Source organism: Mchenga conophoros, linkage group LG13, assembly GCF_057382185.1.
Source record: "Mchenga conophoros isolate Kocher_MC1m ecotype Shallow Benthic linkage group LG13, M_conophoros_male_GT1.1, whole genome shotgun sequence".
Taxonomy (NCBI): domain Eukaryota; kingdom Metazoa; phylum Chordata; class Actinopteri; order Cichliformes; family Cichlidae; genus Mchenga; species Mchenga conophoros.
The window spans coordinates 31,484,323-31,503,696 of record NC_140538.1 but is presented as its reverse complement, the minus strand read 5'-3'; the positions used below and the strand labels follow the sequence as shown (position 1 = coordinate 31,503,696).

General features: G+C 41.4%; 1 protein-coding gene and 1 long non-coding RNA gene across 6 annotated transcripts in view; one reads left to right on the top strand and one right to left on the bottom strand.

The window, feature by feature from the left end:
• birc6 (baculoviral IAP repeat containing 6) overlaps nucleotides 1-19,374 on the top strand; it is a 134,993-nt gene that overhangs the window by 81,906 nt on the left and 33,713 nt on the right. For all 5 annotated transcript variants that reach the window (XM_085243020.1, XM_085243021.1, XM_085243022.1 and 2 more), the window contains exons 60-64: nucleotides 2,797-2,996; nucleotides 3,213-3,546; nucleotides 3,934-4,151; nucleotides 7,218-7,382; nucleotides 7,945-8,116. In XM_085243020.1, the coding sequence (XP_085099146.1) occupies nucleotides 2,797-2,996; nucleotides 3,213-3,546; nucleotides 3,934-4,151; nucleotides 7,218-7,382; nucleotides 7,945-8,116 (1,089 nt within the window). The remainder of the gene's footprint in view (nucleotides 1-2,796; nucleotides 2,997-3,212; nucleotides 3,547-3,933; nucleotides 4,152-7,217; nucleotides 7,383-7,944; nucleotides 8,117-19,374) is intronic.
• On the bottom strand, nucleotides 15,499-18,719 carry LOC146561554 (uncharacterized). Its single transcript, XR_014888009.1, has 2 exons — nucleotides 17,499-18,719; nucleotides 15,499-16,779 (listed from the first exon to the last, which is right to left on the bottom strand). It is a non-coding gene; the product is annotated as an uncharacterized LOC146561554 (long non-coding RNA).

Sequence of the window (19,374 nt, the reverse complement as noted above, 5' to 3'; positions counted from 1 at the left end):
GGTATATTTGAATTTGTGCCCACTTACTGTGAGAGTCTTACCTATTGACTCACATTGTAAATTGCTATTGAATTTCATTCAGTCAGGACAGGTTGTTGCTTGAATCCAACTGCTGATATCCCATTCAAAACTATGCTGTCATTCTGTAGAAGTGGTGACTTTCAGGCTGGTTATATTTAGCGTTTTGATTCTGCAGACTCATGGGTCAGTACTCGGTCAAATTAATTTTTAATGTCAATGTCAGCACTGGTGAATCTGCAGATATGCTCATATTCCCTTTATCCATGCGACATGTCCTATCCACAATCCATATTTTCCATCTTAACACTCATGTGTCACTGTTTAAGAAATCATAGGGTATGTGAAATGAGACTTTTATAACTACCATTTTTACCCTTCGGCTGTAAAGGCTGATGGGCAGATGTTGTCAGGTGAGCGGGCGGCGTAGATACCCGAGTTTGTGAATGTGAAAGCTATAGAATAAAGTGACTGACGAGCTTCAAATTGATATCATAGGTACATGTACTAAAAATCTTGGAAGTTTTTGGATCCTGGTGACCTTGACCTCAATGTCAGAAATAATGTTTTCAGAAAATCATGTGAATGGCATAACTTGAGAAAAAGGCAATATAGAATTTGGGTGACTTGGGTGAACCATTCTTTAAATCAAAATACACTGTATTTCTAAAAGTATTCACTCCTCCATCCAAATAAAGGATTCAACTGGTCCAGTCATTGCCAGAAGTGTATGAAATCAGCAGCTAGGAGTGCAGACTAATTCTGCACACATTGAGTTGCTCTCATGAGCTTTGTGAATTACAGCGAACCATAATGCCACCTGCACGTAAAATTTATCCACTACTGCTAAATATTCCACAGTAAACTGTGGTATTGTAATAAAGTGTAAGTGACTGGGAACAGTATCAACTCAGCTACGAAGTGATAGGCCACAAAATCAGAGCAGGGTCCATTGCAGAGGTCACCAACGTCCGATCGCTTCAGACCTCCAAACTTCAGGTGAACTTCAGATTAATTGAAGAACAGTGTACAAAGAGGTTCATGGAATGTGTATCCATGTTTAGCACCTGCATCCAAACCTTACTTCCCCACAACTCAATGCAAAGTGCCGGATGCAGTAATGTAAAGCACACACCAGCTTTGGATCTTCTGGAGCTAAATGAGGCCACCCAAACACATGAGATGTCATCGATAAGGCCAGGATGCCCTTAGTTGAGCACATCAGGACTTAGTAGTGGAGCTCAAATAAGTCAAAAGATATAGAACAAAAAGTAAAATCCCAGGAGGACATACCTTCAAGAAATATTTTAAAGAAATCATTGTTTATTAACTTTTACTTTATTTTATAAGATATTTTTCTTTTATGCTTGCTCTTTTCTTTTTTCTTGTTGTTTTTTTTTGCTCCATCATCTGGATGAATTGTACACCTTTTGAGTCTTTTCTATCCACAAATTTTTTGTGAATACTCACTGCCTGCAAATACAGACAATTCAGATATTTAAGAAAAGGAAAACTGTTAACGGTTTTCACCCCAGTTACATACCTTGAGTATGTAACTGAGCAGCTCAGTTTTTCTTTAGCCATTACCTTCACATAACGAATGGGTACTGACTCATCACTTCCTTCCAATGAACTCGAATAAACTACCCAAATGTGCCCACTGCCCAGACACTAACTGCTTGACGGGGTCTGTCATTATCTTCATTTAACCAATAGATTCATCCTCTCTGTGGATCCTGATTCACTGTGTCATTCCATAACCTGTAGAGATTAGACACCTGCAGTACAGGACAGCTTACCGATGACAGGGATTTGTGGCTCGGTGAAATCTCTCTCTGATTCAGACTTTGCATCAGGGATTTAATTTCATTAAGGGAAATTCTTTACATATTTTGTAAACCAGTTGGTTTTCTTTTGAGAGAAAGGACCTTGTCAGGCTTCACTTCCACAAACCTTATTATTACAGAATTAAACTTACCAGTTTGTGACAGTGCACAACTGTGACACACAGTGTTGTCTTCAGTTAGAATCCTCAGGATTAATACAGACGTTGGATAAGGATTGCAAGAGTGATGAAACTCTGGGAAAGAGTTAAATATGGTTAAAAGATTCTGTTGATTCTATTTAACCATGAGTTGACACAATGCAACAATGCATAGCAATCAGCCCAGTTAATCAAGTTCATCACAAGTAACGTCACATCTTTATTCACAATGACCAAGGAGTTTTCTCAAAGTAGATATAACCTGCTATTGCCTGCTGCTTTTTTTTAAGACAATTAAACTTTTTGTGATTTGCAGTTCAGAATAACCTGTAATTCAATCAATCTCTTTTATAAAGCACTGAATTCACTTTTCTTCCAAAAAGATCTTAGTAATTGTTAAAATTTGTAGATATTTTCGTTAGTTCTGTCATCAAAAATGTATTTGTAAACATTTTAGTTTTAGTAATTAAACATAAACATTTTTAGTTAAATTATTTAATGCTTAAACCAGTTAGACCTGCAGAAAGGCGTTAGATTCTCCAGATTTAGCTTAAGGAACCCTGCAGGGAACCTTACCTTCTCTGTGTATAGTGTGGTTGAACCTCAGAACATATCACATAATAATGTGTGTAAAAATATTTATTATGGACAGAATTAAGACAAACATAGCAGGTGGATTTACAGGAGATTACTGAACTGTTAAGAGTTTGCTGAAACAAACAAAAGGCTTGTAATTGTTTTCAGTCTCAGCCAGTGGATGAACGTACAAGGTCCTCTCTTTGCTCTACTTGCAGTGGATCACTGTGACATCCTGAATAGCTGCCCTGAGGATGAACCAATGATGCCTAATGAAGAATGTCTGGATGCCGCAGCTGATGAGTCCCTGCTGGAGACGAGTCCCATTCAGTCACCTCTGCAAGTCTTTGCTGGCATGGGGGGCCTGGCCCTGATAGCGGAGAGGCTGCCCATGCTATACCCCGATGTCATTCAGCAGGTAAAACTCAGCTTTCAAGAGGCACAGAAAATTAGAAATTGAACAACTTGCATACATACAGCAGTTCTTTAGTATTAACTTTTTATTTCACAACAAATGTTTTGAGCTTACCTGCCCTGATAAAGAGCCTTGTGTGTCTCCTAAATTCACCTGTCAGCATTGTCTTGCATTTCACACCTTCGCTGAGCCTTTACTCGTCGTTGCGGTTGTTCACAGGTCAGCGCTCCTGTGGTTCCCTCCAGCACACAGGAGAAGCCCAAGGACAGCGACCAGTTTGAGTGGGTGACCATAGAGCAGTCGGGTGAGCTGGTGTATGAGGCACCAGAGTCCATTGCAGCGGAGCCACCGCCCATCAACAAACAACAGTCCCAGACATCCTCATCGTCATCATCCTCAGTGCAGACCATGTCGCCCATCCCTGCCCACTCACTGGCAGCTTTTGGCCTCTTCCTGCGCCTGCCAGGTTACGCAGAGGTGTTGCTAAAGGAGAGGAAACATGCCCAGTGTCTGCTGCGGCTGGTACTGGGTGTCACAGACGATGGAGAAGGCAGTAAGTCTGAAAACACGTCACAGCTGTCCACACTGAAATTCACCTTGGGCTTTGAACTTTTAGCTTGGGAAGTATTTAATGCCAGAAAAAGTTTGAGAATTGCTAAGCTATTTGAAAGAAAGCTCTTGCAAAGATCCTTTGCACACAGCTATTTCTCCTGTCTGTCCCCAATTGACTAAAATATAAAATTTACTGTGTTTTCTAACCAGCGAGAGTTTGTCAGCACGGTGTCTTATTTTCCTTTTTGCCCCCCCCCTTCAAGAAAAGTAAAATAAAAATGGATTGTTCATGTGTGATTTAATCGACTAAAACACAAATCTAAACAACAAATATAAAAGCAGCATCAAAACCTTCTTATTTTGAGTGTCTGCTTTGACATCTTCTTAGGTCACATCCTGCAATCTCCATCAGCCAACGTGCTCCCCACACTACCATTCCATGTCCTGCGAGCACTGTTCAGCAGCACCCCTCTGACCACAGACGACGGTGTGCTTCTGCGTCGCATGGCTCTGGAAATCGGTGCCATCCACCTCATTCTAGCCTGTCTGTCAGCTCTGAGCCACCACGCCCCTCGCAACCCCAATGCCAATACCAGCGTCTCTGAGGTATGACCCATATCACACATACATTCTGTTTCTAATCGTCAATTGTCCCTGACGATAGAGCAGGGCGATGTGACCAAAAAGATTTATCACGATATACATTTGAAATTTTGCGATAACGATATAACTGACGATATAATTGACACTAGACAAAACACTTTACAACTCCACAACTTTATTAGTGCAAAAAAAACATCTATGTATTTTCACTTAAACAAGCAGCTGTTTTATGTGCATTAAAGTTATATAAAAACGTAACAGTGCAAATTCCTTGACAGTTTAACCAAAAGGCATTTCCAGTGGAAACTGGCCGACATATCCTCAGCATAACCATGTATAATATCCACAAAACTTCAAAGAAGTTATACACACACAATACGGTAATATTATGTTGGAGCACAGTACGTATCACTCCGCGAGGCTCCTGCCTATGAAAGCCGTAATGCTCCGACAATCTATCAAGTGGTGCGGCTTCGTAGCTTAGCAAAGTCGTACTAAAACATTTGACAGATTTTCGAGCACCGTGCACATAAAATCGTTTCGAGGTCAGTAAACACAACCAGGATTCAAACATAAGGCACACGGGATTATAAGGGGCTCTGTCGACTTTCAGAAAAATCAAAGGATTGATTTTAAGTGTGCCGTATTTTCCAAACAACACGGTAATAACGACGGCCCGCTAGCATGCTCTACCAAAAATAGTGCTTTGTTGTGTATCTGACGGATGAAAGCTAAACCAGTTCCACACCACTGAAGCTGCAGCATTTTTACAAACCAGTTCAGCTTCATCTGTTTCATTCAACGATCCGCTTTCGCTCTTCTCATTCGGCGTCGCCGCCATGTGCGTATGTAAACAAAGGCACTGCGCATGCGCGTTTTACCCATATTCTATCACGATATGTCATTTTCCTATCGTTGCCCAAAGTTACCGGTATTACCGTGAACGGTATGATATAGCCCAGCCCTACCTGACGATACATTTTGGCTCTTTCTTTTAAATTTGTGGCTGATGACAGCTTCCTGTTGGTGTTGCATTGTGAATTATTTCTTGAACCTTTCACCAGCCTGTGAGATGTCTAAGAAAAGAGAGTCCTGTCCAGCTCTTGTCATTTTCTTACTTCTGTCAGACTAACCCAGCTTCATGCCACTGGCTACTCTCACTTTGCCTGAGTGTTTTGCTGTTGGCAGTAATGGAGAAACTGAGGATAAAAACGATTGCCGTTATTAATGACCCTCTGTCTTGCTGCTTTACTTACGGCTTCCTTAGCGTACCTTTGCCTGGCAAATGGCTTAATTGTTCATAGTGAATGATAAAAAACAAACAGCTGCAGGGAGAAAAGGCTGTGCATCCGAGATGTCTTTTGTATAATTGATGTCTGCAGGGGGAGAAACGGGTAGTACCTCACCTCGACTTGCCTGACTCTGCTAACTGCACATCTTCTATGACCTGAAGAAGTGCAGATAGGGCTGTTCGATATAACAATATATATCAGATGACGATATAAAAACGTCTATCGTTTCATTTTACGCTATTGTTTCGTGGTGTCGCAAAAGAAACCGTTTATGGCAATATTTTTTTCATTGTTTTGATCGCAGTCATTGGTTTTTATGTGTTGTCGTCAGCAACAACAACAGTAAAACCATCACGTGTTGGCTTGTTTATTTTCCGCATAAATCTTTCAAAATAAAGCTTAAGATCCTGTTGAGACTTTTCAAAATAAACTGAATCACGTGAAAGAGCAGATTGTTTACAGATGAGAATTAAAAAAGAGCCACCAGGTGCTAAAAAATAAACCTTAGACTCAAACGTTAGAACAGGCTTTCCCCGCAGCACGCTGTGTAATAAATACTCAAAGAAAACTGCAGCCTTTACAACTTATGTCTAAAAATGTATAGTTTCATGCCTCTGTTAAAACACTCAACTCCAGGTACACGACGCCCAGCTGGAAACACTTCACACAAGTCGAGCTGCCCGAGATTGACAGAATTTACAGAAAATGTTACATTTTTGTGATTTATATCGTTATCGGGACGATAGATGTCTTATATAGGGATATGAGATTTTGGTCATATCGCACAGCCCTAAGTGCAAAGTATATGGACGTTTAGCTCTTGAAACAAAAAAATTAAGGATGTGCTTTACATACAAATGTAGAGCAATTTACAAACCATTCTGACAGCAATATAGCATCAATGGGCTTTTAAATAAAGTCGGGAAGAGAGAGCCTGGTTTGTGTTTGTATGCATTTAATGGCAGCTTGTGTTAATGTGTAGGAAAAATCAATGATTGATTTCCTAGTGTGAATGGCAGAGGTCACATCTGAAATCATAGTTACTGTGATCTCAGGTGTAGGTCTTCAGCGCTTTTTTTAAATTTTTAATTTTTATAAATTAAAGGGGCCTCAAAGAGAGGCGTAAGAACAGAGTCAACAATGGTTTGGTATCCCAGAAAAAGAATAAACCAGTTAGACCTGTTTTCTTATCATGTTTCAAACACCAAACTGAAAAAATTAAAACATATCTAGCTAAAGCATATGAGCTTATGAGTTTTTCACCCCCTGAGTGGAGGTGTTGTCACTGGGTTCCTGAAGCAGACCTGCCTTGTTTTTGTTGTGGTGGTGATGTGTCCGGTCTCATGCTTGTTCAGGGACTGTGTGAATACACAAATCTGAGCCAAACGCATCACACTGGCAGTGGTTGACCTTGATCTCCTGAGACCCATGTTCTGGAGTGGTAGCACTGGTGTGAGATAAGACACTGTGTTTTAAACATGAGAGACAATTGAACAAAACATTAACTTTAAACTTCAGGGACCAATTTTCTGTCTGCTCCTTTGACTCATTTCTTGTTTGACTCCATGTGACCATCACAAATGTTTTATGGCAGCTTTCTATGTAGGCCACAACCAACTCTGACCTTTTTGAATACATGATAAAACGTGATGAAAAAGCAGCAACAGTGTTTACGCCTGAATTTCATTAATAATTGTTAAAGGGAAGTAAAAATGCAAAATCTTTGGTGTGTGTGTGTGTGTGTGTGTGTGTGTGTGTGTGTGTGTGTGTGTGGCAGCCACAGATATCCAGCTGTCATGGTGGGGGGACCAGTGAGGAGCAACAGCTGTACTGGGCTAAAGGAACAGGTTTTGGTACTGGATCTACAGCGTCAGGCTGGGACGTAGAGCAGGCCCTCACCAAGCAAAGGCTAGAGGAAGAGCATGTCACTTGTCTACTCCAGGTAAGTGCAAATGAGCATTTTTTTTTTTAAGGTGGGTTATTTTTGCCTGGTATTCCCTATGAAACATGGGCCATAAATGAACCCATTAATTTTTTTGTGAACTTGCACTATAGTATTCAAATTCAACAGACTGACCAAACTACAAGACGCAAATAATGAGCAGACAGCTGGGTTAAATGGAGGGCAGGGAACTAAAACGGCTTGTTTCGGGCAGGGGATAAAAAAAGGGCTGCAGCAATGCTCAATTTAAGATGAGTAAGGATTCATTTGAACCATGAACCACGCAAAGGTATCATATCTAGCTATGTTTAATTTCTTTTGATGTTACTTACTGTGCCTTGTCATAGTGAGAGATGAGCACCCAACAATACAGTTGGTGCATATATTTGATTCCCAATAAAGAGGTATGCTTATCATCCTGGCAGTTGTGGTGTGTAGGAAGGGACATCTGAAGACACACAGTGATCAAAAACATGGATTCTCCCTCATCCAGAGCAGGTCACATGAACGCTTTTCTTCATAAAGGGTAAATTTTAATTCTGCATTTGTTTTTCTTTACTAGGTCTTGGCAAGCTATATCAACCCAGCAGGCTCAAGTGGCTGCCACATTGCTGATGCCTCTTCAACAGCCAGCAGAGCTCACAACAGCTCAGCACTGCCAGCAGTGCTGCTAGAGCTGCTGAGCCAGTCCTGCCTCATTCCCGCCATGTCCTCCTACCTACGCAACGACTCAGGTAGGGCCCATGTCTTTGCAAGTGATGAGTATGACCAACAGAGAGACGGATCTAGCCTCTGTGCGCCTTGATTCCTAGGCCCCACCGGTTGGCTGAGGAGAAGTGATTTGAACCTCTGTATATTTCAGCTCAACAGAGTGATCACGTAGGAATTTCTACCATAAACACTAAGCAAGAAAGATGACTCTCCTGTCACACTGAAGTGGACATGAAAGGGTTATCTGTAAAAATAATGTTGTATCCCTTAGATCTTTCGTTCTATTCACTGAAATGAATAGTGCTTACCCACACAAAGGAAATAGGACTTTTGTGGTTTACATCAAACATGACACAGACCTTTAGGCAACATGTTAAATTCTCTAAGGAGAGACTGCTGATAAGTGATGGTAGCTGAGTTTGTAAGAGATTAATGACACAGAACTATAGAACAACTGAGAATGCAATCACGAGAATGAAAATAAACATTTCACTTTTTATTTGGCATCAAGATGGGGATAGTTTACGGCTCAAGTCACCTTGAGTCTTCATAACATCTTTATTTACAGTCTGTTTGCTGAGACCTGGTATGCATCTTACCAAAAGTAACATGTAAGTTACTGTCTGCTTGATAGTAACTTACATTTTTCACTGAGAATATTGATCAACTCAAGTAAGTCTGTGACAAGCACAATGTAATATCCTGTAATTGAATCTAGCTTGCCCACTATAAAAATGCAGAAAGCTGCATACTTCCAATAGGCTTGATAAGTTTGTGGTTATCATTGCTCCTATAGTATGTGTTTAGAAATCTGTCATTAAGAAGTCTTACCGCTCCATGTTTCATTATTTAGATTCTACATACTCGAAAACATCATGAAATCAATTTCCTGAAGGGTTTCTGGCATTTGTGTTTGTGGGCAGATTTTTTAAAAAAAAAGAAAAAAAAAGACCAATTTTCAAAAATGATAAATTTAACTGATTGCTATCAACCTGGGAAGCAAAAATCAGAAAAGCAGTCTGCTACTTAACACTCGGTGTTCTGTGGACACAGAGAGAAAGTAACACCTATATGCCACTTTAAAGTTTTTGTTTACACAATTAACCATAGCTGTATGCTCACTGGCTAAACGTGTTCGTTGTTGTTTATACCTAAGAGTCTAGCAGGGATACTGTTGAAGACAAAGTCAAAGGAGCTTGCAAAGAAGAAGACAAAGCTACAGCTTTGGCATGAAATCTTGGATTCCAGGGACTTTAGAGTAATTTTATATTGTATAGCAAAGAGAGAACTCCAATTTCAAAAAGTAAAAGTGCTAAGCAGATAAATATATACATGAATGCAAGTGAATGTAGACGGTGCTGCACAGTTAAGGTTAGGTCAGCCCACTGCTTATATCCTCGATCGTGGCTCAAGAGTTGGGAGTTCGCCTTGTAATGGGAAGGTTGCTGGTTCGAGCCCCGGCTTGGACAGTCTCGGTCGTTGTGTCCTTGGGCAAGACACTTCACCTGTTGCCTACGGGTGGTGGTCAGAGGGCCCGGTGGCGCCAGTGTCCGGCAGCCTCGCCTCTGTCAGTGCGCCCCAGGGTGGCTGTGGCTACAATGTAGCTTGCCATCACCTGGGCATCTGGTGATGGCGACACATCATGTGTGAATGGGTGTGTGAATGGGTGGATGACTGGATGTGTAAAGCGCTTTGGGGTCCTTAGGGACTGGTAAAGCGCTAGTATCATCCCAGAGCCTGTTACAGTGAGTGTATGCTACCTGTGTGTGCCTAATGCTGCTGGTTGTTTAACTTTGCAGGAGTATGTAAGCATGCATGCTGGCTTGTATTAATGTGCCCCTGGTCTCATAATTAAATAACAGCTGATAAATAGCATTGTGAGTGTTGTAATTACTCCTCATTATCTGGTAAAAGCCTCTGACGTGTGTTTAAATCCAAGTGTTTCCACATGCTGTGTTAAAGCATGTCCTTTGTAATACTTTTAAAACTGATATATTTATCACCCAGCTTAATAGCACATAGGTATAATGTCATGTGTTGAGTAGACATTGATTAGAGTTAATTGAAATCATGGTGTGTCCTGCCAAATAGAAGCTGGGAGCAGCTGGACCACCTTTTACATGAAAGCCAGGTGGCCAGGAGGTCCAAGGTGTGAATAAATGACTGACCAGAGCTGACTGTAGTGAACACTGGTTTTCTCTGCTTCTCTAACATTATTGTCTATGCTCTGCTTATTTAATTTAGCATCACATTGACTGCACGCGCACAAGAAAAAATACAGTCCCATAGAAATTTTGCGTCCTTTTTTAATATACTCTAGTCTGTGAAGCTTTTAGTAAAATGTTGCTATTTTTGTTTCTTTTTTTAGCCATGTTCTGTAGTATCCTTAACTGGCAGTTTAAGTTTCTTCATTCTACACCTTAGCCTTCATTGCCTCTTTCAAATCTGATAACTGGCTCGAGGTAACATTTATAACGGGCACTTTGACACACATCGAGAGATGGAGCACTTAATTCATTGTCATCTCATTTTTAAATACAGCATGGTCCAAAAGGGCCCGTACATATGTCATAAACACATATGAAAATAAAACCTTTTTTTTTTTCAATAAGACAATTTATTAAATATAGCTGAAATATTTGTAAGATTTTTCATATTTTCGGCTAAAACATACTTTGTTTCAGAATTTTTAACACTAACATAATTCAGCTGTTTGTTTTTTTTGCTCCTGGTGTCAAAAAAGATACTTGCATTGCCTTACCTTGGCCTCAAGTAACAATGTGAGGGATCTTGGGGTCTTGAACTTTTATCCTCCTTTTGTTGCCCTGCAATAGGCTACTGGGAGCTTCCCATTCTGGACTATCCTGCTTCTTCACTCACCTATTTCATTTACTGTATGTTTATACACCTGTCTGCATTTAATCATTAGTTACTTTTCATCTCTGGCTCTCTTCTGCAGTGTCTTTTGTTCTGTCTCTCTGGAGATTGTGCCCCTCCCTAATCTCGGTTCTATCTGAGGTTTCTTCCTGTTAAATGGAGTTTTCCCTTCCCACTATTGCCAAATGCTTGCTCAAATTGGGTCATGTCTTGAATATAAAAGAGACACAACAAGTTTTCGATAACTGAAGAACCAAAAACTGCGAAACTCTGCCCACTAGGCTGAAAAAATGCCAGAGAAGCAGAGCCCAAGAGAATGAATGGCCTGCTTGCCAAAGATCCATTCAGAGTATATGTTCAGCTACAAGGGAGCAATTTCACAATGGAAGACACAGCCAGAACTGAAATTGAGCGTACCATAGCAATCTTCCAGAGCAGAAACAACGAGTCTCCAGAATAAAGACCTGAACAGCACCAGAACCCAAAATGACTCGTACTAGCTGAGGAAGCTAACAGCACTCCTTGATTGCTTGACTGCACAAATAAGGGCGCTGCTATGCGAGTACCTGAAAGGTTGAGGGTGAAGATTAGTTGGTTTCAGGGCCTTGGTTGGTTTTAATCTGCCACATGGGATGTACCATTGACTTACACAGGGAAGTGGCTGACATCAATCTTACCAGTGGCTAGGAAGGACAGAACAGAGGTGTTCTGAGCATGGTAGAAAGGAAGACTGCTACAAGACTGCCCCAGAGACTATCAAACACATAGTAGCAAGATGGAAGATGTGAGCTGGGACTATGTACACTGAGAGGCACAACCAAGTGGCTTATAGTGTCCAAGAACATCTGTGATGCATAGAGATTAGAAGTCCTCAAGCCCCAATCGAACCAATATGGGACACCACTAAAGGTGATGATGAATTAAAAACAGGGCGACAGTCAGTGGAATTTCTACCTTCACACAGAGAAGCAGCTGTGACCAACCAACCAGACATAGTTGTGGTTGAGAAGATGCAGAAGACTGTAGGTTTGATAGATGAGACAACAACATCAGGAAGGAGGAGCACGAGAAAATAGAGAAGCATCAAGGACTGCAGGAACCACTGGAACAGGTTTAGAAAGTTAAGTTCTAAGTGGTCCCAGTGGGATTAGGAGCATTAGGACCTATAACTCCCAAACTGGAAGTGTAATTCCAGGCTTAACATTAGAGGTATCTGTCCAGAAGATTGCAGTCCTACAGTGCCTACCACTGCAATGAGTAAGAGGAAGATTTGTTTTAAATATCCAAAGGTGGGAACTGACAATGTACCTTGTTAATTGTACTCGAGTATTTACACAAATCTGTTCTTTTTACTCCTCATATTTTCAAAACAGGCTTGTAACTTTAGGGTTTAACACATTTGAGGAAAGATTTTTGGCATCAGTGTGAGCCTTCAGACCTTTAAACTGATTTGATCCTAAATGGATGAACAATAGCACACAAAATACGATATTATTTGTGTATCACTGGATTATCACATACAAAAACATTAAAGATGCAAATACATAATTTATTCATCATTTATAGTGCTATACTGAGGAGTTGAGGTTAACTAGGTTGAAACGATTTGGAACAGTGTTTTGGTTGAAAATGTCCATAATTGTGGTCATGGTGCCAATTTAGATTGTGTATTAGATCGTGAAGATCCAACATCTGGAGGATGTGCAGGATAAATTGATTAGCTTGTCATACTGTGGTGAGTTTATAGTAAAGCACTGTTCTGAATTGGTGCACAATGGCTGTGTTGCTAATGGTTACTGTTAGGTGGTTAGATGATACTTAGATTTCTTTTTTAATTCACTTAATTCTAACTTTATGCAACTTGATATGATCTAGTTTAAGGGCAGTGTAAACAGTATACTGATAATGGCTGGAGTCTAAGCAAAGATGGCTCGTGAAACATCTGTTTACATCTTATGTACAGTGGGGCAAAAAAGTATTTAGTCAGCCACCGATTGTGCAAGTTCCCCCACCTAAAATGATGACAGAGGTCAGTAATTTGCACCAGAGGTACACTTCAACTGTGAGAGACAGAATGTGAAAAATAAATCCATGAATCCACATGGTAGGATTTGTAAAGAATTTATTCGTAAATCAGGGTGGAAAATAAGTATTTGGTCACCTCAAACAAGGAAAATCTCTGGCTCTCACAGACCTGTAACGTCTTCTGTAAGAAGCTTTTCTGTCCCCCACTCGTTACCTGTATGAATGGCACCTGTTTGAACTCATCATCTGTATAAAAGACACCTGTCCACAGCCTCAAACAGTCAGACTCCAAACGCCGCCATGGCCAAGACCAAAGAGCTTTCGAAGGACACCAGGAAAAGTATTGTAGACCTGCACCAGACTGGGAAGAGTGAATCTACAATAGGCAAGCAGCTTGGTGTGAAAAAATCAACTGTGGGAGCAATCATCAGAAAATGGAAGACATACAAGACCACTGATAATCTCCCTCGATCTGGGGCTCCACGCAAGATCTCATCCCGTGGGGTCAAAATGATCATGAGAACGGTGAGCAAAGATCCCAGAACCACACGGGGGGACCTGGTGAATGACCTGCAGAGAGCTGGGACCAAAGTAACAAAGGTCACCATCAGTAACACACTACAACGGCAGGGAATCAAATCCCGCAGTGCCAGACGTGTTCCGCTGCTGAAGCCAGTGCATGTCCAGGCCCGTCTGAAGTTTGCCAGAGAGCACATGGATGATACAGCAGAGGATTGGGAGAATGTCATGTGGTCAGATGAAACCAAAGTAGAACTTTTTGGTATAAACTCAACTCGTCGTGTTTGGAGGAAGAAGAATACTGAGTTGCATCCCAAGAACACCATACCTACTGTGAAGCATGGGGGTGGAAACATCATGCTATGGGGCTGTTTTTCTGCCAAGGGGACAGGACGACTGATCCGTGTTAAGGACAGAATGAATGGGGCCATGTATCGTGAGATTTTGAGCCAAAACCTCCTTCCATCAGTGAGAACTTTGAAGATGAAACGAGGCTGGGTCTTCCAACATGACAATGATCCAAAACACACCGCCCGGGCAACAAAGGAGTGGCTCCATAAGAAGCATTTGAAAGTCCTGGAGTGGCCTAGCCAGTCTCCAGACCTCAACCCCATAGAAAATCTGTGGCGGGAGTTGAAAGTCCGTGTTGCTCGGCGACAGCCCCAAAACATCACTGCTCTCGAGAAGATCTGCATGGAGGAATGGGCCAAAATACCAGCTACTGTGTGTGCAAACCTGGTAAAGACCTATAGTAAACGTTTGACCTCTGTTATTGCCAACAAAGGTTATGTTACAAAGTATTGAGTTGTATTTTTGTTATTGACCAAATACTTATTTTCCACCCTGATTTACGAATAAATTCTTTACAAATCCTACCATGTGGATTCATGGATTTTTTTTTTTCACATTCTGTCTCTCACAGTTGAAGTGTACCTCTGGTGCAAATTACTGACCTCTGTCATCATTTTAGGTGGGGGAACTTGCACAATCGGTGGCTGACTAAATACTTTTTTGCCCCACTGTATATCCTTAATGAGCAGTAAATCTCAGAGCAGCAGCAGCACAGGTCAACTAATCACAGCCTGTCCATCAAGATAATCTTCTGTAGGTCATAGGTTTTTGACTTTTACTTGACTAAAGACATTAAATTGGTCCGTCAACTTTTACGAGGTTTTGTTTTGTTTTTTTTATAACTCCCCTGAACTAAAATATGTCTGCCCCCCTTGCCATCTCTGCATACATCTCAAAACTGGAATTAAGTAATCTGGAATCCATTTCATAAATAGAAATGACACATGTCCCCTCCACCTTACTACTTAATTCCAGTTTTGCTTTGTCTCAAACAGATATGATTTAAAGTTAAAATATGTTGTATGCAGTTAATGGCCATTTTGGTACATCATTCCTGCTGATTAAACATTAGCATAATGTAGGAGAGTAATGGTCGGTAGTGATTCATCATGTGGCAAAGAAAGCAGTTCCTTTGTGTTTTCCAAATGCATAGGCCTCACAGTTTGTCCACTCATTTGTTTTAACTGTTTTTTCACAGCAGGCTAAGGAAAACTATGTTTTTGAATGAAATGCTTGACCTTGTGCACAGAAAGTCTTTTGTTCCCTATACAAACCCGTACACACTTCAAGGATTTCCTACATCACAAGGCATATTATTGACATCAGTACAAGGTGAAAGCTAAATACGCCACAGCACCACCTTCATTCATTACCACAATGTCCCTGTGGATTTGTGAATTTGCAGTTTATCACTGCTCACCCGTGGAATTGTAGATTCTATTACCACACGCTTCCCTCCTTGCAGTTAAAATGGGTAGATGAGCACTTTGAAGTGGATCAGGGCAAAGGTGAGAAGTAAGATGCCACCACCAGTGATCATTGTTGTAATTAGATCCCATTCATGTAAAGTTATATACACGAATCCTTCTACGCAAACACCTTGGGGGTTTTCACAGATGAGGCTGGAAACTCATTCTTATTGTTATTCTTGGGTGTTTATTGTTCAAATGTCCCCCAATTCCACAATACATCTAGACGTTATTCAGATATTTATCAAAAGCTTTTTAATACAGGAAAATGATTGCTGACACTACCCTTAAATGAATATGAGCAAATAAATGAAGAGACCTCTGCGATCCCTCTGCACCTGACACATTTTACTCACACTCACCGACTTTCAAAGATGGACAGAGATGAAGAAAGAATATAGAGCATAAGCCCCATTTCAAATGGAAACTACATAGTTTAATTACAAGTTGATCCCATTCCTTAATGTCTTGCAACTGTGACTTCTGTGTAAGACCTGTGTATTATCAAAAATAGTTTCACACTTTTGGGGTTTGGGAAGCACTTCTAGAACACCTCAGTATAGTGTGAATTTGTGGTACACATGATGTGAAGTTGCAGGTCTGTCGGAAGTTGTTGTAAAGCCACATTGCTTAGGAAGAGTGCTGTATTTGTATTACTGTAAGGGCCCTGAATCAAACACATTTTGTGGCCCTGAAGACTTACAGGTGACCAGCAGTGTTTCCAGAAGCAGCTTCCAGTTGTCACTTTATAGACTTTGCCTTTAATCATATTGTTGAGAACTCCTTCCAGACAAGTAGCAATTATGCTCCCCAAAGTTTTGAATTTAAAAAGAGAGAAAATATATCGGGTTTCTACAACACTTCTTTCCAGTAAGTACAACAGTCCAAAAAAAATCTGATCTAGGGAAATTTTGTTTTTCCTCTTGGGCCACACGGGGGAGTCAGTCCTGGCTGGGAGCTTGATGATGTCCATCTGGCATACCCTGGTTCCAGCCTAGTCCTGTTCCTGCCATGTCTCCCAGCCCTTTGTTATCTTGTCGGCTCATGGCTGTGGCTTGGCAATATGGCTTGTTTGTTTACATCTTTAACCAGTCTGTTGATTTCCCTTCTCCTCTCTCTGGGATAGACTTTCATTTCAAACTTTTTTTTCCAACATGTGTGGCTTTCTAATTAACCCCGTCCTTCACTACTGCTCACTTCAGCTTTTCTGGCATATTTTCTCTGATTTAGAAATCCTTTTCTTCAGTTTTGGTATGTCACAGTGTGGTGTAGATATAAACAAAAACGATTACAAACAGGTTAAGAAATGTGCCAATGATGCCTAGCATGGCCAGTATGGACTCCTCCTGCTCCTCCTTGAGCTCCAGTGCCCGCACGTCATCAAGGGTGATGACTGTAGTACCCATGGTGCTGTTATTCACCTAACCTGGCAAGGGTGCACTTATCTGGAATGAAAGGAAGTGAAGGGGACTGTGTCAGACAAGAACTGAAAGTAACATCAAATCATAATTGGGTGTCTTTTCATTGCTCAGCTGCATCCTTTTTACTGTACTACTAATCTGCTAGTTTTTGCTCAAAAAACACATTCAAACAGCCCTGGTTCAGGCAGTGCCAACATAATCTCTCCCACCCCACCAGCCACAGGAAAATTAATCATGAATCAAATACAACAATGGCTGCATAGAGTGGAATGGAGATTAGTCTTTGAAGACTGCTTCTTACAACCTGCTACAGATTGTAGCTGAGCTCCTCAGTTGTGAGCTAGGAGCCAGCACTTAGTCAGCCTCATTTTAGGATTACTTGGAATGAAGCTTTTAAATTGTTAGCAATGATGCTCATTGGCATTCTCCATGTTAAAATAAGTTTGATTTAAAGATTGAGCATGCTACACCCACCTCCTCTGTATAGGTCTTAAATTAATAATCCCCCCTATCCCAGGCTCCTTGAAGTAGTTGTTCTGAGCATAATTCCCATTTTCCCTATGGATAAGTCTTAGAAGGTAAAAATTAGGAGCTAACGATGTTGTCTGAAAGATGAACAGGATATTTCTATCCTTGGGTTTATAATAGAATAACATTCACACTCTTTCCCTTCAAGTCTGGAAAATTATTCTTAAATTCAGATAAGTCAAAAGCAATAGGGTAGGAAGGGGAAAGTGGCTTACCCTAAAGCGCCTTAGGTGTAAGACATCATCATCCGGCATGCTTTTTGGGTCCTCACAGAAAAACCATGGCTTTAAGGGCATTCTACATGTGGAGAAAAAAAAAGAGGTGGGGAGGCTGGGTAGAGACTGTTCCAGTGCCTATAAGCGACAGACCAAGTGGCGGAGAGAGACGGCAATGCCACGACAGCTTCTCGGTGCTCAGCGACGCTTCCAATGAAAACCTCCTTGTGACACTTGTCTCCTTCTCCTGTTTATAGCGCCACCTGTCAAGTTCAACAACCCTACCCACAAACTTCCCTTCTGATTAAGTTCCCCCTTTGTCTTGCCAGTTTTTTTTTCTCCTTTTTTTCATCAGCAGGTTTGCCTTGCTGCTGCTAAAGCACCAGCAGCCTCTGCGTAGTGGAGAGGAGAGGGGTTCTCCTCATTTGTTCCCTCCCACCTCCCCTGAATTACTCCTATACTGACCGTCTGCTCCTTCTCTTGATTTCCCTGTAACGGCTTTGCTGAAACCCCCCTGCCTGCCTACACCTTATGCTGTAACACACTCTCCCCAATTTTCTACTGGCCTCTATTAGAAATGAATGCCTTTAAAAAAACAAAACAAAAAAAAAGCCTTGCAAGCAATGTGATTATTTTTTCTGAATGAACTGATAAGTCTCTCTGTCACCAAGCTTCCTCTGAGCTTGGTAAGAACATGCAGCTCCCCAAATTAGCAGTCTGTGGCAGGTGATATTCCAGAGGAGCAGGAGAAGCTGTAAATTCCCATGGAGCAGATTTCTGTAGAAAACCAAAAGCAGTCGGGGTGTCAGACAATCGATATGACACTATGGATGCGCGCCTACCACCAGTGACAGCACTGTTACGGCGGTTCTCCAACACCAGTTAGTCATCGTGGGAGGACTATGCATTGCATAATCAAGCAGAATGATGGCAAGAGAGCGAGAATGGATCCTGATGTCCATGGCAATGAATTGGAAGAAGCATGAGAACGAGAGAAGGGGGGAGGGAGGAAGTGAGGAGGAGCAGGAGGAGGAAGGGGGGAGACGACATCGCTCACGCTTAGAGTTGTCTCCTCCCTCCACTGCTGTGGGTGCTGGTGGAGTACATATACTCATGCACACACTCGCTCATTTACCACCTAGCAAAACACAAGACAAATATCCAAAAAGGAGGCAAATTCAGCCTCTCTGCGCTGCTCTCGGCTGAGTTCAGTCGTGCCCGTCATCAGCTGTTGTTATTCTGGAAGACCTGCAGAGAGGGGAGGAGTTGAGGAGGAGGAGGCAGCAATAAAAGGCGGTGGGGAAATAAAGGATGGATGTGACTGGTTGGAGGACAAAGAGGATGAGGCCGTGAAAAGATGTGGGGGTCTGCACGCAGTTAGATATATTCATCTCTAACCAGTGGCTTCTGAAACGGACACCAAGCCTGCCTATTTTGTCTTTCTAACTTCCCCCTTTATTTTGTGATAGAACCTCCTCACTCTGCTGTAACCTTTTTCTATGCTTCTATGAAATATTTTACTACCTTAAAACAAACTTGATGTTGATACGTTTTTTTTTTTTTATGTGTCATCTTCCAGTCCTCCTGTAGCACCATTGAAAACCATTAGTGATATTTTTTTTTAATAAAGGAAAAGAAGGTCAGTGTTGTTGGGCTCAATTACTATGTGTTCAGTTAGTTAGCTTGTACTAAATGGTAAAGTGACTGGTACATAATTGAGCACTCAAGGTGCTTTCTTGTTAATCCAGTCACACTCATTTATAGAGTACTTTTATCTAAGCACTTTTGAACATTTGTGCACACACTCAGTCTAGTGGATGGATTGGAGCAGCTTGGAGTTCAGGATCTTGCCCAAGGAATGTGTAGGCATGCAGAC